The sequence below is a fragment of the Python bivittatus genome, unplaced genomic scaffold (genome assembly GCF_059951505.1).
Source record: "Python bivittatus isolate LINGU-HERP-01145 unplaced genomic scaffold, Pbiv_v1 ctg000960_np1212, whole genome shotgun sequence".
Lineage (NCBI taxonomy): Eukaryota > Metazoa > Chordata > Lepidosauria > Squamata > Pythonidae > Python > Python bivittatus.
The window spans coordinates 9,263,298-9,287,915 of record NW_028277124.1 but is presented as its reverse complement, the minus strand read 5'-3'; the positions used below and the strand labels follow the sequence as shown (position 1 = coordinate 9,287,915).

Below are 24,618 nucleotides of genomic sequence, written 5' to 3'. Positions count from 1 at the left end.
TTGGTGTGTGTGTGTGTGTGTGTGTGTGTGTGTGTATTTTAACTCAAAATCTATAATTCTGAAAACATGCACAGAAACAAAGTTTAAAAATTAGCAGTGCACTTGTTTTCCTCTGAACAAGTAAAACAAAAAATATATTTTTTATTTAAAAAAAATAGCAGTGCACTTATTCATAGAAAACTATTGTCTCTGTCCCATTTGCAGACAGGGATGCTCTTTCTTTGCCTTCTTTCATAAACAGCAAACCCACAACTTTTAAGCCTTTATACTCATTAAGCCACAATTATTCCAAATAACAAGATGGAAGTGAATAGGTTTTTTAAAAAAATAAATAAATCAGCATCCCGACTCAGTTATAACATGGAACATATATTTTGTGAGAGTAGTCATGATACCGATAGGATATACTGCTTGTACAAATGTATTCCATTTAGAATTCTTACAGTCTGTTTAAAGAGAGCAAAGACAGGATGGTATTCCAGGCAAACCTCATATAAAATTAGCAACCATGAAGCTACATTTCCCAAATGCAATCATAGTTCTTTGCTCAATGGAGATGTCAAGAATAATACAACCTGTGGTTTTGATTGGTCCTGTACAGAAGGCTGTTTATTGTGTTTTGACAGTGGTTTCACCAGATCTTATATAAAGATGATGTGGATCCTATCTCAGATTCATACATTTCATTCCATGGCATATCAAAACCTATCATATCACTGTGAGCAGATCAGACATGATCTGAAAATGGTTTGATATGGATCCCATAAAAAATCACATGGACTCAAGATCTGTGTCTCAGTTACGCATCTTTGCACCACCATGGGACAAAAAGCTGTGAGATCTGTGAATCCCATAAAAATTATGCTACTGAAGAGGATCCATGCCTTGGATACATTTTTGCAACACAGTAGTGCTAAAAATAGTTGGCCCCATGATTACTAGGGTTCATGCAGGTAGACATTAGTATTAGTAACCACATGGTGGCTTCATATAAAGCCCTGATAAAAAAAATCATGTAAAACCAAGGTAATTTGTCTCTTGAATCCTTGTTTTTGCATTATGGTACAGTAAAAAATGGTTGACTGTGATTTTTAATTGTGTGCAGCCAAATATCTGTGTTTTCATAGTGCCTTCATGGGGATCACGCGCAGAAACGGTGTCGCTCTGTGAGCATCTTTGCCTCAGTTGGTTTTGACTCTACAGTGGACCAAAAATAGACACATGGTTGCAATGGCTCACTGCACGTGCCACGTAATGTAAAAATGAAAAATCAAGAGGATCCACTTTCCTCCGGAGAAGGAAACGGTAGCTCGGAATCTCCGGAGAGGCGTGGCTGTTCTGCCTTTTCCTTCTCTAGCCGCCCGCTGATCACAGCGGCCGGGGCCTTGCGCCTGGGCCAAGCTGGAAGAGGAAAGCCACCTCTCGACCCAACTTCTCTCCCCGCACCCGGCCCGCGCGAAGCTTCCGCTGCCGCACTAGGAAAAGATATTTTCAACACAGCCCGCCTGGTGACGGGGAAGGTGAGGTCGGTGAAGATGGCTACAAAAAGGGCAGGAAAGAGCCCTTCACCGTGCGCGCGCCCTAATCAGTTCTCGCGCGTAAATGATCCCGCGAAGCACTAAAGATTGACCCACCCAGCCGCGAGGCGAGGCTTTTATTCTGACCAATCAGAAGACGCCCTCGTTCTGGTCACATATAAAAGGTGCCGCCACACCTCCCGAGCGAAAGGTGGGATTGTGGCGGTGCTGTTCACGTGGGACGGTGGCTAATGGCTGGCGCTCTGCAGACCCAGGTATTGGTGGGGTTGGCTTTTGAGTTTTGCCACGGATGACTCGGTGGTCTAATCCCTATGGAGTCCAGAGCTGTAAACTCACTGATTAGCCTAACAAGCTAGGTGCTGCTGTTTTAATCTCAGCTTTATTGGCTTTTAATGCGTTCACTGGCTGGTATGTAATTACTTATTGGCGTTACTGTAGTACAGTATTACCATTCAGACTCATTTATTCGGGTGTAGTTACGAGTACTGCAAATTTACACTGCTCTCATGTTTTATGCTTCCGCTCTAGAGGGCGTGGAGAGCAAATATATGAAGACCCCGCCTTTCGCCCAATTTTTCCGTCCTCTAGTGGTTCTCCAAGTTCCTTGCTGGCTTAGTCGATTCAGTAATAATAGAATATTATTGTATTCTAATACAGCCAGACAGAAGGCTGCAGAGTTAGAGGCTGAATCGCTCGCGGATTTGTTAAGCTTTGCAATGAGTTTGCTGTATACAAGATTGCAAGATGATACCCCGAAGTACTCTGAATATTCTGAAAGCGTTACATAAATGATTTTACCGTTCAAATCGAGACAGTGGATTGCAATGGAAATAATCAGTTGAAGAGCCTCACTCGAAAATGCTCCCTAGATAGTTGTAGGGAGCTGAGTCAAAGCTTCCTATTAGAGATAGTTACTGCACTGGATCTGTGTTGTGCTTCTAGGTACCATCTCAGATGTGGAGTGAAAAAATAAACCGGGCTAATAAAGCTGCCCTTCTGACTTGGGTGAGAGAGACTGGAATCCAGTTAGTGCAGATCAACGGACAGAGAAAATACGGTGGTCCTCCACCAGGTGAGTAGAAAACTCTGAAAAAAACAGACTAGTAATCTAATTTTGCATTACAGATATTGATGTGCGGTTTGATTGCTGGCGATACCATTGGTGACCTGAGGCTGCATTGTTTCCTGTATCATTAGTAATATGATAAGTAACCCTGCCCTTGTTGTATATTGCCTTACTTGTTATAGCCTTTAGTCCTCCTCCAGATATTAACTGTGGCCCTTGGCCACCAAAAAGGTTGTCTATGTCTATTGGAAACCAATAAGAAACAAGAGCATTTCCCAAAATATTTCAGGGAAGTGAAAATACTTTGCCAGTAATGTGTATTTTCCTTGCTCTTTCCACAGGTTGGGCTGGCTGTGCCCCACCATCCGGTTCAGAGGTTTTTATAGGGAAGATCCCACAGGATATCTATGAGGATAAACTTATTCCTCTCTTCCAAAGCATTGGGAGGCTTTATGAATTTCGTCTCATGATGACGTTTAGTGGGCTTAACCGTGGCTTTGCCTATGCTAAATACATGAACCGCCGACATGTCCAGGAGGCCATTGCTTTGTTCAACAACTTTGAAATCCAGTCTGGCTCCCCCATTCTGGTTTGTAGAAGCACCGACAAGTGTGAGCTTTACATTGATGGTCTGGCACCCTTGCTGAAAGAGTGCCATCTTCTGCCAATGCTGCAGGAACTCACCCCAGGACTCCTAAACATCTCCTTACATCCCAGCCCTTTCAGGAAGCAGAGGCAGCTGGCAGAGGCGAAATACATTTCCCATCAGGCTGCTGCAGTAGCCAAGAAAAACCTTGTGGAAGGTTCGTTCTGTCTTTTGGCATGGGGAAAGAGAAGGTTGATCATTATGTTTTGTTAACCAGTTACTCTAGCCATCCTGTGCTATGCTAGAAATGGCCAGGAAAGCTACAGATTTCCTATGCATCTGAAGCCTTGGGGTCAGCAAAGTCCCTGAAAACAGTTTCTGAGTACCTGTTAGGAAAAAGGGATTGACAATGAAACATCCAGGATGGCATGAATGGATGAACTTTGTATAAATCTCACATATGAAGCTGAAATTAAGCCTCCAAAATACATTGGAATGAATCTCTTTTGCATTTTGTTGTCTTTTCAAAATGTGTTGTATGATGACAAAATAGGTTAAGTATGTGTGGGAACAATTTAGCAAACAGATGTATCTCTTCACTGTTTAGGAAAGAATATTGGACAGGGCTGGCAAAAGTAATCAGCTATCCTGATTACTAAGACTTTTACAGCTGCTTTCTAGATTTTTTAGAAGAAGCTTCTATTTATTGCCAAAGCAGAATAAATTATATTGGGTATTTAATTATTTGCTTTTAGAGAAAACTTGTTTTGCCCATTGAATGCTTTGAGCGCAACCCATGTCATTTTAAATAAGGCTTCTGGGATCCTTCCCCTGTTCCCAAGATGACTGGGCACTAGATGGATTCTACACTAGTATCCCAGTTATTGGGAATTTAGTAGTGGCATTAACAAGTCTGGGAGCTTCAGCACTGACCAGTTTCAGTAGAGGAAGAGTTTGGAGCTATCACTGAGGTACATGCGAACTCTTAACGCTGCTACCTTGAACTTAACCACATTATTAACCAAATACAGGGCAGTCTGTATTTAAAGTCAGATGGACATTGCTTCTTCTCTTATGCAGGTAGCTTGTGTCTCTGTGGAGATCAAATTGAAGTGGATTGGCTGAAACCTATTATAAAACAGGAGCTTCATAATGTCTCAGTGCCAGGTGATCCAGGGATCCTCCCATCCAGCTGTAATTATAGAGGTGTCCTTTGTCAAGTGTCTTCTGGGCCTGTGGACTGCCATATGTTACCAGCAAAGGGCAGCGTATTGGACTACTTAAAACTGCAGTGTGAGCAGCATCAGCTGGGCCCCCCTGTATTCTTTACAAAATGTGTGCAGAGGAATCCTGAAGGGCACCTGCAGTTCTGGTATCAGGTGGCTATACCAAAATATCCATCTCCCTTCAGTGGGTTCATTTGGATCAAGCCTGACCCCTCTGGCTTGGAAGACCATGAAAAGGCCAAGAATGCCGTGGCCCTGCGGCTGCTTGAAGTCCTAGGTAAGTGTCCTTATGGCTTAATGTGGGAAGCAATTCTGTATCATCCAAACCCAGAATTTCAGTTCTAATCTGTTTCCAAGCAAGCCATTGTAATACTCTGGTAGCTCAAGGCTGGAATGCAGCTTATCTAGGAAGTTTTCAAAAAGTGCCTTGCTTGTGGTTTGGCCCATTTTTTCCCCAAGAACGATGCCTATTCCCTTCATCTAACATAGATGCCAGAGGCATATAAAATGTTAGTGAGTGAGAACTGAATCTTTCAAAGTTCAGCATTTCTGCTGCAAGGGCAGTACCATTTAGTGCGTGTAGGTGTGAAATTGATCAGTTTAAGGGTACAGAGGGAATATTTTGGCTTCACTTGCTTCAGAGACTAAAGTAGCAGGGCACGCTATTCAGTTCTGGATTAGCATTATGTACAGCTAATTCTAATAAATGTGGTGCAAGTAGTAATGAGCTCATTTTCAGACAAATGTTTTTGGAAAGGCACTGTCACAAGTATGACACATGTATAGGATATAATATACCATTTATTTTGCTGAAAGAGATGGAAATCTGGAAACCTGAACTTTTTCTTTTTCCAACAGGGTGCCCGGTGGTGTAACCAGAGAATCATTCTTCGAAGTAACGAAGCTTGCGTGTCCTGCTCCTGTTCTTGCTCTTTGAGCTGACTTCACTGAGCCAATTCATGTAGAAGATGGGTGCTGGATCTCTCTTGTTTTGTTTCTGTGGATTTTTTGAGAATCTTTTCTGTTCTGGTTATGTTTTAATGTTGGATAGGTAGATTAGAATTTTAGATGCACTAAATTATTTAGTAGAGTTATTTTGGGAGTAGCCTGTGCAGTTTTGGAAAGAAGATACAAGCTGTTGGTTACTGGACCACACAATGTGGGTCTGTTGTCTGTATACAATTTAACATCCAGCTGTGACCTTCAGTTTCCTTCAAGATTGTGGGCTATTTTCTTATGTTCAAGTATTGTCCTTTGTATTTTACTATTTGAGTATGTTTTTGTTTCTGACAAAACAAAAATTTGAATTTACAAACAAAAATTTGAATTTATGTTGCAGCCAGAAGCCTTATGAAAAGGGCATCTTGGAGACACCATAGCACCAAGTGTTAGAAGTTCTTGCTGGGTAGAAAAAAACCCTCCTTTTTCTATGAAAGGAAGAATGTCTCTGTAGTACTTAATCTTTCCAATGTTGGAAGCCATATTACACTGTACAGGGAGGCATTGTTCTTGAATACTTTGATACTTGGAAATGCAACACTGAAAGCAGGTGCTGCATTAACAGAGGAAGTTTATTCCCCATGAAAAATAGCAAAGGAGTGGCTGAGGATTTCAGGAAAAAGATGTATGTCCTTTACTACTCTGTATGCTTCAATGCTGAATTTGGTATGTAGGGCATATCCATATTAAAGAAGTTTTTAAATAAATAATGCTGTATAGTACCTTTCTGAAATATTAAGAACTTGCTTTATGGACTACAACTAATACAGGTTTCATGGTGAAATTTTATGCTTGGATATCATTCTGTGTTGCTTGCTTTCTACACAATTACTGTCTTCCAGCTACAGCTGGACAGTATCTATGGAAAACTTTTTAAAAAGTTTACTGTCATTGGCTGTATTAAAGAGTAGGCATCACTTTCCTGTGGCTTAATAGTTCTATGCATGAGAACTAGGATAATTTACTCAACACTGCTTTGACACAGCATTCCCACATAGTTTCAAATTATTTATAGTACTTTTATGCCACCCAATTCAATTATGATATGGTTTATATAAGATACATAAAAAGATCAAAATACAGATAATACAAAACAATGGAGGTTGCTCATACAGTTAACCATCCTGATAAATGCTGAATATTTGCACAAACATGTTTTTCCCAATTTGCAGGAAACTAGAAGCAAAGGTGTTAGCAACACTCTGGGGCAACATTCTATAGGACTGCTGCTATAGAGGTCTGCTTTCAGGCCCCCATGCTCTGAATCTCATAGGGGTGGGAGACTCTGCATCCCTGTCACTAAGTGAAATATTGACTTATGATTTTACTTCTATCTTCTCTATTAACTCTGCTTGTTACAAGCCAGTTGCAAAGAGTGCCCAAATGGCGATCGTGCGACTATGGGACACTGTGACAGTTGTAAATGCATGCCAGTTGCGAAGTGCCCAAATGGGAATTACATGACCATGGGACACTGCGAGTGTCATAAATGCGAGGATTGGTCACAAAGCTATTTAACACCATTATAAGTACAAATGGTCATTAAATGATGCAGTCAGTGAGAACTACCTGTAATTTCATTTAAATGTACAGTATAAAACTCATTTTGTTCAATGTTGTATATAGGTACATTAAACCAAGTTCTATCCTGCACTGGCTAGTTTTTATTTCCTGTGGAATAGTACAGTGGTACCTCGGGATACGAACTTAATCCGTTCCGTGACTCTGGACGTATCCCGAGTTGGTCGTAACCCGAAGCAAATTATTCTTGCCAAGCCTGCTCTGCATTTTCTTTGGAGCCATGCTGACAAGCACACCAAAAACCTTCCAAAACCCCACAAAACACACCACAAGCCTCACCGAACGTCTCCTTGCTACCGCGACCTCGCCCACAGGAAGCCGCGACTGCGTGGCAGCAGGGAAAATGGCCGCGTATCCGGTTCGTAAGTCGAGGCGAGTTCGTAACCCTAGGTACCACTGTAGTTGGCAGCTCTAAGCTCTCCGCCCTCCCATTTGCAATCCTCAAAATACCTGAAGATCACACTGAAATTCAACAGCAAAATGGCAGGATTTCAGTGGCAGCATTTTCAGCTAAAATAAAGTGTGGGAATGGGAGCACAAGATCTCTGGGTATGAAATGTTCCCAAAGCCACTTTTCATATCCACAAACACAACAACCCATCGGAAAAAGGGGCAAACAAACTTAACCTCAGTCCATTAGTGTCACAACATAACCAGAGGGCCTCTTGCAGCACAATCCCTGGAATCAATGAGGGGCCATTTCATGAGGGAACAGCAGAGCATCTGCCTCTTCACTAATACCTCCCCTGCGTGAATCCTATAAGGAAGGCTAGAGTTTCACTTTTGTTTCCTTTCTTCCTTTTTAAACTGAATCTTATTTTACAGGACTTTAATTTATAATTTTGAGCATGAAACTGAGCAAACTCAGGGAGGCAGTGAAGGCAGGAAGGCCTGGCGCGATATGGTTCATGGGGTCATGAAGAGTCGGACACGACTTAACGACTGAACAAAATTTATATTTTGTATTTTAACTTGACTGTACTCCAGTTTGTAATTATGAGGTGGTACATAAATACATTAAATTAGTGTGTGTTAACTGTGTATAATTATCCTATTCTTTTTATTCTTTCAGTAAACCCCAGAAAAGCAATAATTTAAAAACCCAAAAAGGTTCCATTATGAAAACCAGATCCATTATTTAAACCTGTTCAGTTTTCTTCTGAATTTAAGAGACATCCCTGTTTCACTACTGTAGCAATGAAATGGAATCCACTTGTTCGGTCATATGGAGCAATAGTCTGATTCCTAAATATTTAGGTGGCAAAATAAAAGCATCAATCCATGGAGGAACCAGCCTTTCGGCCTTTTCAGGGAAAATTCTGCTGATAAAATCTCTTTCTTAATGTACTATCCACATATGATGACGTTACACTTTCCCCTTTCTGTGGCAACCATGTTGTTCTTCCATTTCTCACTGAGTTACAGGAGAGCTAGGAAAATTCTTGTAATCTTCGCTCAATTCTGTACCACTGGTTTTATTAGGCAACCAAGGCTTTGCCCACAAGAGTATAAGTTTAAATATGAAGAACACAGCACAGTTGAGTTTCTCCAAAATATGGCAACCAAGCCATCTGTTTATAAATGTGCTTTCTGGGGAGTGAGCCTCTTTTAGTCACTATCATTCTCAGAAAGTCCATCATTCTCCTCTTTCTCCAGGTCTGCTGCCACCTCTTTCAAGTCCGCAAAGAAATCTTCCCCATTGCCAAATGCTTTCCGACTTAAAGGTTTCAGTTGCCTATTTTTCTTCTTTTTTCTATAATCATCCACTATCACTGAACTAAGTGAAGAGATGTCCCAGAATTTCACTTTTTGGTCATGGCCACAACTGGCCAGGAATTGGCCGGTATGACACTTAGCCAGCTGTTCAATAGGCTCACCCATATGCTGCCCGACACTTCCTATCACTCGATTGGGCAAGATATTTACTGCCCTGAAATAAAGAAAAGCTTAATTAGCAAACAGAATGCCAGTTCCTTTGTGGAGAGAGGCATCCAGCCAGATCCCAAATTCTTTTTAAAAAATTAACAGCTTATCTAGCTAGTTGCTATTCTCCTTATTGGCCCAGGAAACTGGGCAGAATTTTTCAAGAAGGATCATTTTTTCAATCTCATTTAATATTGAGATCTATCATACCTTATTTAAAGTTACAGTTTGCCTTTGATCATATGCCAAGAAGAGCTTATCCAGATCTTACCCAGTTTCATTTGCAGCCACTTTGTGTTTTCATGTACCTGCCCAGTATGAGGCTCTCTCAAGAATGCTCGCTATCTCATGACAATCTCACCTAATGATTCCATCGGTGGAACCGGTGCACACAATGCTGTCAGTTATGGGAACCATGCAGTCTATGGATTCTGCCTTCAGGGCAAAGCGGTCACTGGTGGCACCAAAACCATCCCAATTGAAGAGGTAAATTGTTCCTTCGCTGGAGCCACAGGCTACTTTCTTTCCCCTCTGAACAGGAAAAAAAAACACACAGTTTAGCCAGGAAAAAAAAGCATAATGTCTTCTTTTCCTTTGCTATTACGAACAAGGTCCTGAGGTGCATTTAAAATAGAAAAAAAAGTTAATCAAAAGCCTAAAGCATACTACCATGAATAGGGTCATCATAATTCATATTAATATATCAGCAGGAAAATACTTTAAAGACTTTTTTTTTGGTCCTTTTGAGTAAGTGTTGTCTCCTGGACCAAGCCCTGCATTTTTCTTGGCAAGATTTTTCAAAAGTGGTTTGCCCTTGCCTCCTTCCTAGGGCTGAGAGAAAGTGACTGGCCCAAGGTCACCCAGCTGGCTTCGTGCCTAAGGCGGGACTAGAACGCATGCTCTCCTGATTTCTACCCTGGTACCTTAACCACCACATCACACTGGCTCTCATTAAAGGCCTTGCTACCATCCACATCAGAAATAGTGTAGCTCATTGGTTCATATCTGCAAATAGCCTTTTTTCCAAGGTGCAGCTAGATAACAGAACTCACTTTCATCAGAGAAATAGCCATTAAGTCTCCATTCTGAGGTTCTGAGAGAAGCTCAAAGCGCCTTCTCCTAATGTTGAAGACTCCCATTGTTCCATCTCCACTGCAAGAAATAGGATGGTACACAGTATTTATTTATAAAACTACCTCTCTTTGGAATTTGACAGTTCAGGAATAGAGTGTTCTGGAGAACTCCAAAACTTTCTGCTCTCCTCTGGACCTTGTAGAACCTCCGCTTTTGGTAGTTCAGCAGTTTTGAAAGTAAATTCCCTGAACTAGTAGTAGTTCAAGATGCCTTGGGTATGATGTTCTGAATGATTTCCAGTGTTCTGCTTCAGGTTTGAGGAATTTACTTTGGGAAACTGCTGATCCATTCCAGAATGGCATGTTCCAAATGGGGAATGGAATGTTCTTGACTTCTCCAGAATGTGCCATTTCTGAATCACTGAATCTTATCTATTTGCCTTCTGACAGATTCTCATAAAAGTCTTTAAACAATAAAATCACTGCCAGTTCAGAGCTGGCTCTAGGCAGCTCTGGATTTATGTCAAATGCCATTACAACAGTGAGAAGAATAATACCAGAAGAGATGGTGATAGTCTGCATCCAAAAGCTTTTAGCCTTCCCCTGTAGGCTAAAGCATCTCCACTCTCTACATGCAAACTTGGCCTATTGATCCATTGAATTAAGAGGAGACTGCAGTAATACCTGGTAGTGAGAAGCAGCTTCTTGTTTCTATCTAGGATCATATCACTGATGTAGTCCTCATGCTGTTTCATTTCCATGATGGATGTGCCCTTGCGCAGGTCCCATACTTTCAACTCTCCACTGTCATCTCCTGTGGCAAACAAATGCTCATCTATCACCAACAGGCTGTTCAAAGCCGAGCTGTGGAAATTCCAGAGTAGAAGAGCCAATATTATTTATTTATTTATTTATATTTCAAATGTAGATACTGCCCATCTCACAAAAAGTGATTCTGGGCGGTTCACAATAAAACAGCAATAAATATTAAAATACAATAAAACAATATAAAATACAGTAAAAATAGAATAAAACGAAACACAATATTATGAGATAACTTCTTTGCAGAGCTGTTCCCGTTTGTGAAGTCTCTCGTTCAACAGCTCTTCTAGTCAAAGGGCATAGGCACTATTAATTTATTCTGAAGAGTAGAAAGGGGGGTTTAAGTGGGCACTAACAAATCTGACTCCATTATTCTTTCTCTACACAATGAAGGGTCCATGTCAAGGGAACACGATTAAAAAGAGGAAATAACCCCTCCTTTCCTAAAAGATGTCAAAACCTACCACCACTACAATTGTTAAAACTAGAATCCCAAATTAAAATTAAAGAGAACAGGAAGGGCACACTGGAGTGAGTGTAACTTCTCCCTCTCAATCTTTTAAGTTTGGACAAATACTATGAATTTTAATGCTGCAAACTGCTAGCCTGAATTACCAGAAACTGAATTCCTACCCAAGAAAAAATATATTCATGTGGGATAAAGCTGAATCTTTCCCTTCCTCACTTTCAGTTTAAAACCTAATAGAGAGCATTTTGAAAGATGTTTCTTCTTACAAAAAATAACAGCAGACTTCTTTGAGCCTTTCTAAGAGCCATAATTGAAGACGCTGATGGACTAATAATATAGTTTCATTGCAGATCTCAAAGAAGTTCTTAAAAAATGATTCATTCTTGTATTTACACATGGGGAAATGAACTGTTACTGGTCACAGGTCATTCTTTTCCTATTAACTATATCTAAAGATCCAGTCCTATAAATAATTCATGCTCAAGAATCTTAACACAATGAAAATAAAGAACTGTAAGTAGAAAATACAGCACCCCAGTAAATGCTTTGTTACCAAGGCTACAGAATGGCTGGGAAGTAATTCGGATACCTACTTGTGACCCTTGAAGAATCGTGTCACAAGACGGCCTTCCTCCACATTCAGGATATGAATGGATTTATCCTTGGATACTGTGAAAAGCTCTAGAGTACAGAGGGAGAAAACCCACACCATTACATAAGACCAAATTCCAAAGGGCAGCCTTTCCTAACCTGGTACCTTTCAGAGTTGTGGACTTTAATGCTCATCCTGGTTGAGGATTATGGGGTTTGCATATATTACCTTAAAATATGCAACATCATCTATAAAAAAAATTAGAGTTGTCTCTTTTTCTTAGCTATTCTGAAGTCCTTAGCCCTTACCAATCTATAATCCAGAGAGAAAGGCAGCTTAACCAGCTTGTGTCATTCTAAACTGGCCATTTCTTAATTCAAAAAGATTCCTGTTTTTACCAGTTGCATAACTAGAAGATGCCTGGCAGGTTCTGTTGCAACTGCTGCAAAGTAGATGATAACAAGCTGTACTTGCTACATTTCTCCTAGTTAGATTTTCAGGACTATGCAAAACACCCAAACAGGACGTGGCTATCAGCTTTTCATTGTGAGTGTAGTTTCCTATCTTGGATCCTTAAAGGATTTTAAAATGTACATTATTTCTGAAAAAGAATCCCACTCCAATAGGCTTAAGAGCAGCATTGTGTGCTCTTGCTTCCTACTGTGATAGCCATAAAGATATGATAAAACCAAAAATACTGGTGTTTACAAAAGGCCAGTGGCACAGAACTAAATGGGCACTGTTTAGAACAAGTAAACTGTTTTAAATACCTTAGAATAATATTTCATGATTCAGGGATCAGGCATGCCCATAGAGATTATGAGACACAAAATGCATCTAAACCCACATTAGCTGTCCAAGCATTTTACCATTCTTGGATTGCCCAGTTTGTTCCTGCTGCAGAAAAACTCTTTTCAGCAAAGGCTTGTGGCAGCTCTTTCATGAAGTACATTTTGGTATTTATGCCAACTTCTCAAAGGTTGAGTTGGTTTAGCCTGTTTCTGAGAAATAGTCATGTGCCTTGACGTCTTTCTAATGTAGTTCTTCATATGGAAGCAGGATTACTTAAAGTTGAAATCAGCATATGGGCTAACATCTTTGAATTTAAAGCTTGCCATTTTCCCTGTGGGCTTAGCACCATTTGTGCTGTGCTGATCCCTTTACTTCAAAATGGAAAGAAGGACTCGAGAAGCTGCATTACTATGGCTTTCCTCCTCATGTACTAATAACAATGGGATATGACTCTGCCAGGAAGAACCTCAGCCAACAAATACAGGACAGGGAGCATCCAACTGAACATAATCTAATTCCAGCTAATGTTTTCCTAGGTAATAAGTTACCAGTCATAAACCTGCCAGATACCTTAATTTGATTACTATGCCAAAATATTGAAAAGCTCTGATGCTTGCACACTGTAATACCTTCCAAACTGCAGCACTGGAAGGGAAATCCTATAAAACCTCTTACAATGAATGCCTCTATCAATATTAAGTCAGGAATCACTGAAACAACAGATGAAGTGCTTCTGAACACTGTCAGCATTATCAAGATCTGTAACATAAGCTTATAGCACCTTCACTAACTCAATAGCCAGGCTGTACTGTCTCTTTTAATCTTAAGTGTATTTAGCTGATCCAGAGCAACGCACTCTCCTATAATGTCACTAAGCAAGGTTTGGCAGGACCTTACTAGGAAAGTGTGACTTGATTAAACTTGCTCAATGGGATTTGCATATTTAGTAATAATAATTAATCCTATTTATCTGCTTCTTGCTACAATTTATGATGACTGCTTAAGAAATACCTCTGTGGGCCATGATTTTTTAAATTTCTATCTTATATGATGTTAAGGCTAGTCAATAACAACAAGACATAAAAGCAAATGTGTTATTTGTCTCTATTATAGGCCAACCAACAAGATGTGAATCATGCTTTCAAAAAGGAAACTGCAGATCTTTCAAGGTAGCACATAGTATTGATGACAGGCATTTTAATTTATCACAACTTCTTTAGGGAGGCAAACTCTTGTACGAATGGTCCTTTCAAGACATTTTTTACCTGTTTTGTTGACAATTTACTCTTTCAGAAGAAGGCACAAGAGGATCAATTACATGTCATTTGATACCAACCAACAGGAAAGACTATTTATGAAATCAAAGTAGTAATCAAAAAAGACCATGCTATATGTGAGTTCCTGATTTTAAAGATTTTAAAAGTTTAAAAAAATGTAAAATTGGAATTCAGAAAGCTGATTTTACAAACTTAAACCAGTGGTAAGCAGGATTCCTTGGCAGAAGACACAAACAAAACAATCTTAAACAATTCTGGTGAGGAAAAATGGAACAGAAGAGAAACTAATGTGGGTTCCCAAAAACTTAATGAGAATCTAAAATTAAAATGGATATAAATTGTGGAGGTCAAAAGAGAGACAGGCAAGGAACAGCACACACACTGATACCCCAGAATTGCACAAATGAACTTGGTTTAACAACTCAGCCATAATGTGGGTTTTGTCATAAATTGGAATAATTTGAGTTCATATAACATGTTATTTAAAAAACCTAAGCAATGATACCAAAGTAAGGACATTTCTCCATTTTTTGGAAACTTACCATTTTGCTACATTCACCAAATGGTTTCTTTTATTTTTAATTAATTAATTAATTTTTAGCATCCTTGTCAACCTCAGCCCATTTTAAATGGGCTACCTCTGCATAGTCTTCTTTGGTGATTTTTACCACTTTCTATATAGATCCTGTTTGATATTCAACTCTTTGCTAAGCTTTTTTTGCCACAACACTGGCTGCTTTTGCTTTTTCTAATTTTTTCCTTCCCATTACTTGCAAATGAGCGTTTAGTATTTTCTTTTTCAAGGAACTCTTTTTCCCACCAATCTCTTCATGGAATCCTATTTACTCGTGTTCCGAGTTTATTAAAACTTAACTTTTACTTCTGCAAGAAGATGAGCTGAAGTTATTTCTTCCAAGAAACAGTACAAAAACCATAAAAAGAGCAAAAAAACACATCCTAAGGCAGTGTTGTCCAAACTTGGCCACTTTAAGATGAGTGGACTTCAACTCCCAGAATTCCATGGCTGGCTGGGGAATTCTGGAAGTTGAAGTCCACTCATCTTAAAGTGGCCAAGTTTGGACAACACTGTCCTAAGGAGAAGGGCGCTCACTTTGTCCGTCTTGTGAAAAGGATATTTTCCGGCAGGATTTTAAATGATGACCTGAGGACCAAAGTTCTTTGTTTCCACCTTCCAAACAGGAGTATGAATATCTGTAATTACAATTTTAAAATGGTAAGAGACGCATCAGAAGCCTATTCAAATAATTCCCTCACTCAATAGTCCCTATCTTTAAACCACACACATATACCCAACCATCCTCCCTCTCTCTACTATAAATACACATACCCCTCTTTTACAGTGCATACACCTCTCTCCTACAACACACATACAAACACCTCCCTCTGCCACACATACACATAGCTACCCCACTTTCAGTAACACACACACATATATACTCTCCCTGCTCTCCCGATCATACCCACCTCTCATCTCAGCTAAGCACTAGTTTTCTCCAGCAGACACAAAACCTCCCTCTTACTATTACACTTCTCAATCTCTCTCCACCCCCTCAGAATCATTGTTGATATAACACCACATACATTCCTCCATTACACAAAAGCACTTCCTCTCTTTAAGAGACATACAGACACAATCCTAATTTCTCTCTCTCCCCACACAATCCCTATTGTGTAATACATACACACATAATAATACTCTTCTTCCTTTCTAGCACATAACACACCCTGGATGGCCCTGACCCAGACCTCCCTCTCTCAACCACACCCTGCAGTGTATGCATCTTCCTTCTCAACTGCACCCAGATGCTTTCTTCCTTCCACATACATAGACATTCTGTCCCCTCAGGCACACAGGTGGGCCTCTTCTTTTCTCAGTCACATATATAGACCCCACCAGACCTCAATTCCACCTGCGTCTTCTCTCCCTCAGTCACACTTGAATCAAAACCCATTTGACCACTTACAATCCCCTCTCGTAACTGCACATTCTCTGGCCTGTTCACAAAAATACACATCCTCTCTCTCTCTCTCCAAAAGACATGAATCTGTTGTCCACCCCATCCAAATGCCCGCTGTCTCAATCACAGGCATACAGACACCCTTCCTGTGCCTTCTTTCCTCCACAGGTAATTACCTTTCTCACCTACAGACAAGCACACACACAGTCTCTTTACTGCACACAAAGTTTTTCTCCTTCTCTCTCAATTATGCACAGAACCTCTCTATCAACCACAGACACTCTGTTTCTTAAGCAGGCCCAGACAGCAACGTCTGGTCCTATCATCATACAGAGACACAATCTCAATTTCCCTATTTCTTTTTCTCTCTCTCTCTCTCACACACACAGGCACCCATGTTCTCTCAGCTACTCTTTCTTAGCCACATACCATCTCTATCTCTTAACTGCTGTCCCAAAATTCTCTTCTGTGCCTCTCCGGTCCACATATCCACAAAGTGCCTGGCTCTCAACCACACTCAAAGAGCCACTGTTCTGTAAGGAACACATACTATTTCAATGTACACAGATATCTTCTTTCTCTCTTAATCAGTCAGCAGAACCCACCCCCCACTAGAGACACTGTCTCCCTTCCCCACCTGAGCAACCTGTCCTCTTAACTACATGCACACAATTACCCCTTCTTGCTCAACTAACCCACACAACAACTGCATACTCTTTCTATCATATAGAACCTCTCTCTCAGTCTCAGAAACACACAGCCTTTCTCTTTCTCCAACACATCTCATTTCTCTTTTTGGTATGATTTCTACTAGTGACTCACAGCATCTTCTAAAGTCATCCCAACATGGTTGTGGTGCTATAACAGTAACAGGACAGATTACTAGCTCCATGATGGCTGGATGAAGCCACAAGATGCTGTAGGTCTCAAGTGTGGAAGCCTTAGCCTTACCCACATTTCTTAGCCTTACCCACATTTCCTGTCACTACCCATCACAGAGATACTCTTAAGCAGATACCCCTTCTCAAACATGTTCTTCCACAGAGAGAATAATACTCTCTCTCTCTTAGACATACACAGATAGCATCTGTAGCTACACATGCATACAACCTCACAATGATGCAAACACACATTCCTTCTTTTTCTTAGACACTTATGTAGATCCATCTCATTGAACTACTGATGCACCAGGAAAGGTTTTCTACAATTTCCATATACATGACCCAATAAGAAGGCTCAACCAGTAAATTTCTCTGAGAAGCTATACTCACACATAGACATCCCCATCAACATCTCCAACAGCTATGATGTCCTGGGAGGGGTGAAAGTCAATGGTATTTGCTGCTGCCTCAAAGAAAATGTCTTCGGGGGTATCTTGAAGTCTAGGCTCCAATCCAAGTTCTTCCTCATCTGAATATACCTGGGTGGAGGAGAAAACAAGATAACCAAATCTTAATAGCAGCTTTACAGTCCCTGACTAATGTCATTAGCATATTCCCTGTAAAAAAAATATATATATATATATATATATATATATATATATATATACATACATACATACACACACACACACACACACATATACATACATACACACACACACACACACATATATACATACATACATACACACACACACACACACACACACTATGAACTTTATTTTTTCAGTTCATATCCTGCCTTTCTCCAGAACTTAAGGTGGCTTCCACTGGGATCTCCCTTCATTTTTTTCCCACAACAGGAATCCTGTCAACCCTTCAAGTCCAATATCTTAACCACTACACCACACTGGCTTTTGAGTTCATCCATCCCCTTCAATATGTCATGAGCCACCATCACAGATTTAGCATCACAGAACTTTTCATTGCTCTTAAAGTTATTTTCCAGTACCATCACTACATACCATCATGTCATCCTATGTGCCATAAACACACACACACAGAGAAAACAGGCGTCATCAATATGTGAGGACAGTTCAGCTGATTACTGTATCTCATAATTTCTACCGTCCAATGCTCCTAGAGCCATGCAACGTGCAAAGACCGGAGGGGACAGCCACACAGAGTAGGGGAAGTCCAGAGAGGCGGCCGGCTTCTGTTTGCCTCGCGCAATCTCTTCGAGTGCTGCTCTTCCTCTGCGCTGAATCTGACAGCCACGAGCTTCCCATCTTTCCTACCCGTAAAGTTACGTTTGAAACTGTGGCTCAGGACAAAGGGGTAATCCATGTACCATAAAGCACCGCAAAGTAGCTAAATAACGAGTCGCTTTCAGTAACAACTCTAAGTCAGCCCCGTGGTAAAGCTGGCGCACGCAACGCTCCCGCACAGACCATTCCTCAGTCGCCTACGCCTACAGTCCCAACCGGCTGCTCCATGAAACAGGCCTCCTTCCCTGGCAAAGGAGAGCCAGCGAGAGGGCGAGAGGGCGCCAAGAGTACTCACATCCTCAGACGCAGCCATTCCTACTACAGCACAGCAGTCCGCTTACAGACGCAAACGCGTTGGAAACTGCGGGCGCCTGCGCAGCGAAGGAGAGGCGGAGCGAGCACTTCTCCTCCGGAAGCCGAGTAGATTGACAGGAGTAGAGTGACGTGCTGATTGTTGAAACGCTGATTGTTGAATTTCTCTTGTCGTCATTTTGTGTGCCGAGGCAGCCGTATACGCAGTGCCGTTGTTGTTTAGTGGGCAGCAGGGACCCAAACATCAGAAACCAAAAGAAACGATTAAAAGCTGGAAGGAGCATTTTTACTTAATTCCCCAGTACCAGCTTTATCAAGAATGATGACTAGCAAATCTGTATACTTCGATCTTTCCTTTCCTTGGTCCGAACAGAGGACTTGAAGCTAATCTTAGTGGAGAAATGGGAGCTTTTCCTTATATCTGTGGTTTGCAAAGCTCCTTCATTGTCGCCCGACAAAGATTGAAATTCAAAGGCAAATATTTATTGCTGAGTCTTAACAAAAAAGCGACATTTTAAAAAAGTGATTATTTTCCTATGATTTGTATAACTCAAATAATTGATTGTATCTCTCCAAAGTCTAACCCATAAAAGTCATGGATCCAATGAATTTTGACACCAAGGCACGGACTTTCATGTTATCAAATGCAAAAAAGATCTCAAAAAAATCCATTGCCCCACCTTCTCCCAAATACACATTGTACTGATACAGAGTGCAGGCTTTATACATGTGATTTTGCAGTTTGCTTTAGCCAAGACAAAGAAAAGAACCCATATTTGCTAGTTTTCTCATTTTGACAATGTAAAAACGTTTATTATGGATTTTCTCTATAAAATTGAAGGCCTTACTTCACTGGGAGCAATATAGAATGAAGGAGGTGGGAGTTTCCAAGTTCAGAAAACCACCTTGACATACAGTGTTCAAAGTGTGGGCTAACCTTAGATTTCTGTGAAAGCATTACTGTATTGACAGGGTTCTCTCTTCCATCCAATTTCTTAAAATTTCAAGCATGGATTTTTTTTTAATAACAGCCACACACAGAGTTGGTATTTTCACTGATCATGATACTTATGATCCTTTTGTTGATTAGCCAACTCAGATCCCATTAATTTTCCTTAGTTTTATGTGAAACAAAGGAACAGAGGAAAGAAATAACATCTGAATATAGTCTGATCTTGTGTAGCAAAATGATGAATTTAAGTATGAAAGTGAAGGTACTCATTATGAAACAAAGAGGGTAAAATGCATGCCAGAGATTTGAACTGATACTATCAGATTGTTATGGGTTGGTACAAAAGTAGGAATTCATAGGTTGGTGAGAGTTGTGTTTTACATAGTATTGAACTGTGATAATAAAAAACCAGATGAGTTTTGGGGAGAATTGTGCAACGTACGGAGTGAAAATACAGAACAGATACGGTACTGATAAGGGCTAGTTACCTTACTGTTAACAAAGCTCATAACCTAGTTTAAAGCCTTTTCTAACCAAAAAAAAAGGGGGGGATGTTATGTGAAAGTCAAGATTGACAAAAGCCATGATGGGTGGCAGTCAAAGGCCCATATCTGTGGGACTATTTGGCAACAACAATGGCATATGGAAGATGACAATTTGGAATGTGAGAGGTATACATGGAGTGTGTGAATTAATGAGTGAAATGTAAGAAAAAAAAGTAGGTATGTTGTACATTTGTGAAACTAGGAAAAAAGGAATGGTTACTGTGAACGTTTATGAAAGTACTTACATACATTCTTTGTTATGATGAATGATCCAACCACATTGACATATAAAAATATAAAAACAAATACATGATAGTCAGGGATGCATTATTTGATGACAAATGACAAAACATCAGAACAAGAACCACATGACCTGCATACTTGCACCCAGCATTAGGGCACAAGTATGGAAGGCCTGGGTTTTCATTGTGATGTTGCAAAACACACATTTAATCATTTCAGTACAACAGTAGTAGAAACTACTAGATACCTATGACTCCTCTGATGATAATGAAGAACCAGAGATGAGTTTGGGCAAAATTGTGCAACATTCTGAATTAATGTGATATGGGTATGAAATGAAAGAGTACAGCAATAGTGATTGGGCCATTCAGAGAACCAAGAATGAATGAGAACAATGACTGGCAAGTATCTGTTTTAAAAAAATATATATATAAATTACAGCTATCATGATAGTGGTGTTTTGTCTTGTTTTTTTAACTTTCCTGCCTTACATTTTTATTCCTGAACACACCTTTTTAATTCTATGGATTCTTCATAATCCAGCTGATCAACTCCAAAAACCATTATGGGTGCAATAAGAAAGGTATTATGTGACCCCTCTGATACCTTGGCAGGAGCTTTGGTTTTTGTTTTTGTTTTGTCAAATTCCCACTTATTTCCATCATTCCAGGCTGCAAAGCATATTTGGGAGATATTGGGACAGAAAAATAATTTCCACCCTTATTCACATGACAAAGGGCTAGTAATTTTCTAAAGTCATAGGCAAGTAGCAGTATGAATACTGAGGAGCTTATTGCCAATCAAGGTTTTAAAACATTTAAATTACTATATTTTTCCGACAATAAGACATGTACAAGACGACCCCCACTTTTCCAACCCAAAATTAAAAAATCAATATTTTAAAGATAGTGCAGAATACATTTTTATTTAGTAATTGGTTAACATTTACCTGATACACTCGGTGGGAGGAGGTCCAAACCGTCTCTCTGCAGCTCTATTTCCAGGCTCTTTTGCTTAACTTATTACATTCAAGCACGAGTGAAACTGCAAATAGCTTGTCTCTGCAATCAGCCTTCCTCTAATTGGTTTGTTCAGCATCAGCTGACGTCAGTTACATCAGGCTCATGATTGGAGGAAGTCTGTTTGGGAGACAAGCTATTTCACTCGTGATTGGAGGCTAGCAATAGGAGGAAGCCTCTCTGCAGAAACAAAGTATGGGCAGTTTTGCAACTGCGCGATTCTCGGCTGACTTCCTTGAATAAGGCGCCCTTCAGTTTTTAGGGTAAGGATTTTAGAAAAAAGTATCGTCTTATAGTCAGAAAAATACGGTACATTACAAGATGAATTTGAGTTGTTTAAAATTGCAAACAAGTAGTATATTCAATTGAAAGATCTCCTGATTTCACAATTTGGTTCAAATGTATTAGCTATATTGGTCTAAAGTAATATTAAATACATTTCTTGTGATTATTGAATTATATACCAAAACTTATAATGTATCAATATATGAAGAACTATGGATTTATCAAGCATGGGATGCAGCAAAAAAGGTCATTCTTTTACAAAGAATTTTACAATAGATTTACAGCCTTGAATTGATGATGTCTGTTCATTATTTGCGAAATGGCTCTTTATGGCACTGTAAAGACTAATCAATATGACTGTATAATGCTGTGTTTAAAAGATGAGCTTTTAAGAGATTATGTTTTTCCCTTCTTTACATTTTTGTATCTTTGCTTTCTGTACATTAGAAGTTTTATGCAGTACTGCATTCTGTGCTAGTACTGCACTAATGTACTGCATTCTGTACATGCAGAAGTTTTATTTTTACATTGGACAGGAGAATTGGACTGGGCCATCCAATGGACACTCTACCCTGAGCAACACCAGCAGTCATAGGTCTGCTTGTGGCATAAATATAGAATATGCTTCTTTTTGAAGCATGCCCCCATCCTTTGGGAACAGTATGAGTAACACACTGAAAGCTGGAAGAGACCCACCCCCTATTAGCTCGGTCAGTAGTACAGCATATACCATTCTCTACTACCAGAGTAAGAGAAAATTAAAACACCCGTTTTGGAAACCAGTGCCAAGATCTGGCCAGATGTGGGAAGAGTTGCCTGGAGCTCCAGTTCTTTCCTACAGATTAACATATTGAGCAAGAGGTCTTCTCCAGGACAATGTGGTGACATTCCTTTGCTTATGCTGAAGAATTCATAAACCTTAAGCAGCAGCTCCACTCACTGAGCCTGCCTGACCTGTCACTGCAGGGATGGTATGGTAATTGCCACTTTCTATTAAAAGGAAACAGTAGCTTCTGTTAGTGAAAAATTAGAATATAGTTTAGACAAAAACTCAGAACACAACTGATTAATAGATTTGGAATCTGTTCATGTTTTCCCATCTATATCAAGAATAGATGGTACAGAGTTACACTGTTAATTTGTTTAAATCTGAAGGCTAGGTATTTGAGCCTTCTCTTTTTTCATTACCTTTGTTTGGTACCATGTAATAAAAATTCTGCTTTGAAAACTTAAAGCTTGTTAAATTCCTATTTAGCAATGATCAAATATTTAGACTGGTTATGAGATAGTATGGATATACAAAGTTAATAATTATTTAGCTTTCTCCTCTAAATATTTAGCCAACCATTGCTTCTTTTTATGTGAGGCACAATGATCATTAGACTTTGAATAAATGCTTCAGTACTGTCCCATAATAAAGAGTGATATAACTGAGTCAGAAAAAAAATTATGTTTCATTTGTTTAATAAAATAATCTAGCAAAGATACATTCAAAAATGACTTAATCATATCTAAATGTTTATCAAATACATCAGTAAAGTCCATCAGACTGTGATCTAAAATTGTAATAGCATCTCTGTCACATGTGTTAACTTTTTACATCAAAGAGTAAAGATTAAGGGATTGCCAAATTCTGGTGTGTGTGTGTGTATATGTATGACAACATATTATGAATCCAGAAATATTTCAGTAATAGAGTGTTATGAGCTACAAAAAGATCCAAAATTTTATTTAACTCGTATCTATTATATGGTCCACTGAGTTAATGTAAAGATATAGAAAGCAGTCGTGTATTTGTTTGGAAGAATCTGTGGTTGGACTATAAAAAATCATAAATGCTGATTGACAATTAATCCGACTATAAATACTGAAAAGCACCTTCATCAGATAATGTATTCCACAATCAGCCTAGAAAGCATTATTAATTAGAATTAGCACTTCCATTAACCAACCCCCCCCCCCATTTTCTGTAAAAGCCATTTGTCTTTAGAGACATGACAGTAAGGAACTGCATTTCTATTTTCATAGGATAAGCTTTTATTTCATTGGTACTTTTTGTTAGAGTGGGTACCCCACTGCTTAGTTTAAAAAAGCATGTGTGAACAGATTTTTTTCCCACACTTTGAAACAATTTGTGGACACTGTGAGAATAATCAAGAAGAAAATAGGCAATTTCTCTGGATGGTTTAAAGCAGAGAGCCAGATTCTTACAAAAGTCTCTAGGGTGGTTCTTATGAATGACTGGGCTTCAATATTTGGGAGACAGAATACTGAATTGTTTCACACAAAGATAAAATAGTTGTCTATACTCATTTACCACTTACTTAATGACTGTGATTGATCAAATATGTAGAAAATGACAACACTGAAAAACAAATTTTAATCTTTAACTATTGGGATCCAACAACAAATAGAAAAACTTGTAGAGAGGTCCTCAGAAAGCTTAAGAATAGAAAGCTCTGAGACCAATCTTTAAGAATTATTAGTGGGGAATAAACTATGGATATTTTCATTGCTAATGCCTTAAATCCTTCAGTGGAAATTATTTATGGCCTCTTCATCCATGACACTTAAGCAAATGTTTGAAATGTTTACTCTTATTTGTTTCTGATTAATAGTTATATTATTAGCTTTAAAGATTTAATTGCAGTAATTTTAGTTCTGCATTTAATTAGAATATTTGTATTTTATTATTTTGTTATTTCTTTATTTAATATTGCTGCCCGCTCTGGAAGGCTTACGGTATTCAAATGTACAGTTGAAAGAGTTTAAAAAACATGAAACAAGACATGGCAACCCAGACTAAAAACAACCGTACCAATAAAATATTAGAGGGGCTCAACAGGAACACTTACCCCCAGGCCTGGAACAGAGCCAGGTCTTAAGGCCTTCTGAAACCCCAGGAGAAAGAGTGTGATCTGTATCTCTGGGGGGATGCTGTTTCAGAGGGCAGGGGCTGTGGCAGAGAAGGCACACTTCCTTGGTCCCACAAGATGACAATATTTAATTGAGGGGACCTGGAGTGCACCCACTCTGCCCAAATGTACCAGGGAAGCAGAAACTATTGCAAATAGTAAGTAACAATGGAAACAAAGGATTTTTCCTGATAGGCAAAATATCAATATGCTATGTAAGTCCACATCAGGATGTATTTCTATAATAGCAAATACTACCAGTCAGTTCTAACAAG

The 24,618-nt window shown here is 39.4% G+C and overlaps 2 protein-coding genes across 4 annotated transcripts; one reads left to right on the top strand and one right to left on the bottom strand.

Annotated features, from left to right (window-relative positions):
- The first annotated feature begins 1,367 nt into the window (after positions 1–1,367).
- On the top strand, positions 1,368–6,141 carry DND1 (DND microRNA-mediated repression inhibitor 1). 2 transcript variants are annotated; one of them, XM_088131586.1, is made up of 5 exons: positions 1,368–1,520; positions 2,481–2,610; positions 2,946–3,407; positions 4,271–4,693; positions 5,275–6,141. In XM_088131586.1, exons 2-5 carry the CDS (start codon positions 2,493–2,495, stop codon positions 5,289–5,291), a joined length of 1,020 nt encoding a protein of 339 aa, XP_087987712.1. In that variant the 5' UTR covers positions 1,368–1,520; positions 2,481–2,492; the 3' UTR covers positions 5,292–6,141. The 2 variants fall into 2 exon arrangements, with proteins under 2 accessions (XP_087987712.1, XP_007430700.1); XM_007430638.3 differs by lacking the exon at positions 1,368–1,520 and adding an exon at positions 1,527–1,792.
- Positions 6,142–7,931: 1,790 nt separating this feature from the next.
- WDR55 (WD repeat domain 55) lies at positions 7,932–18,642 on the bottom strand. 2 transcript variants are annotated; one of them, XM_088131583.1, is made up of 8 exons: positions 18,368–18,642; positions 17,195–17,343; positions 15,056–15,156; positions 11,877–11,964; positions 10,677–10,856; positions 9,972–10,071; positions 9,281–9,450; positions 7,932–8,926 (listed from the first exon to the last, which is right to left on the bottom strand). In XM_088131583.1, exons 1-8 carry the CDS (start codon positions 18,383–18,385, stop codon positions 8,605–8,607), a joined length of 1,128 nt encoding a protein of 375 aa, XP_087987709.1. In that variant the 5' UTR covers positions 18,386–18,642; the 3' UTR covers positions 7,932–8,604. The 2 variants fall into 2 exon arrangements, with proteins under 2 accessions (XP_087987709.1, XP_087987711.1); XM_088131585.1 differs by lacking the exon at positions 18,368–18,642 and adding an exon at positions 17,830–18,326.
- Positions 18,643–24,618: the final 5,976 nt, after the last annotated feature.

What these genes read in the sequence shown, in the direction of transcription:
- DND1 (XM_007430638.3), top strand. Translation starts at nt 1,769, where the DNA reads ATGGCTGGCGCTCTGCAGACCCAG. An exon ending in CTGGCGCTCTGCAGACCCAG is followed by an intron (nt 1,793 to 2,480) that starts GTATTGGTGGGG and finishes TTGTGCTTCTAG; the next exon opens with GTACCATCTCAGATGTGGAG. An exon ending in ATACGGTGGTCCTCCACCAG is followed by an intron (nt 2,611 to 2,945) that starts GTGAGTAGAAAA and finishes CTCTTTCCACAG; the next exon opens with GTTGGGCTGGCTGTGCCCCA.
- WDR55 (XM_088131583.1), bottom strand. An exon ending in AAGCTGCTTCTCACTACCAG is followed by an intron (nt 10,072 to 10,676) that starts GTATTACTGCAG and finishes TATTTCTTGCAG; the next exon opens with TGGAGATGGAACAATGGGAG. An exon ending in TGGCTATTTCTCTGATGAAA is followed by an intron (nt 9,451 to 9,971) that starts GTGAGTTCTGTT and finishes TTTCCTGTTCAG; the next exon opens with AGGGGAAAGAAAGTAGCCTG.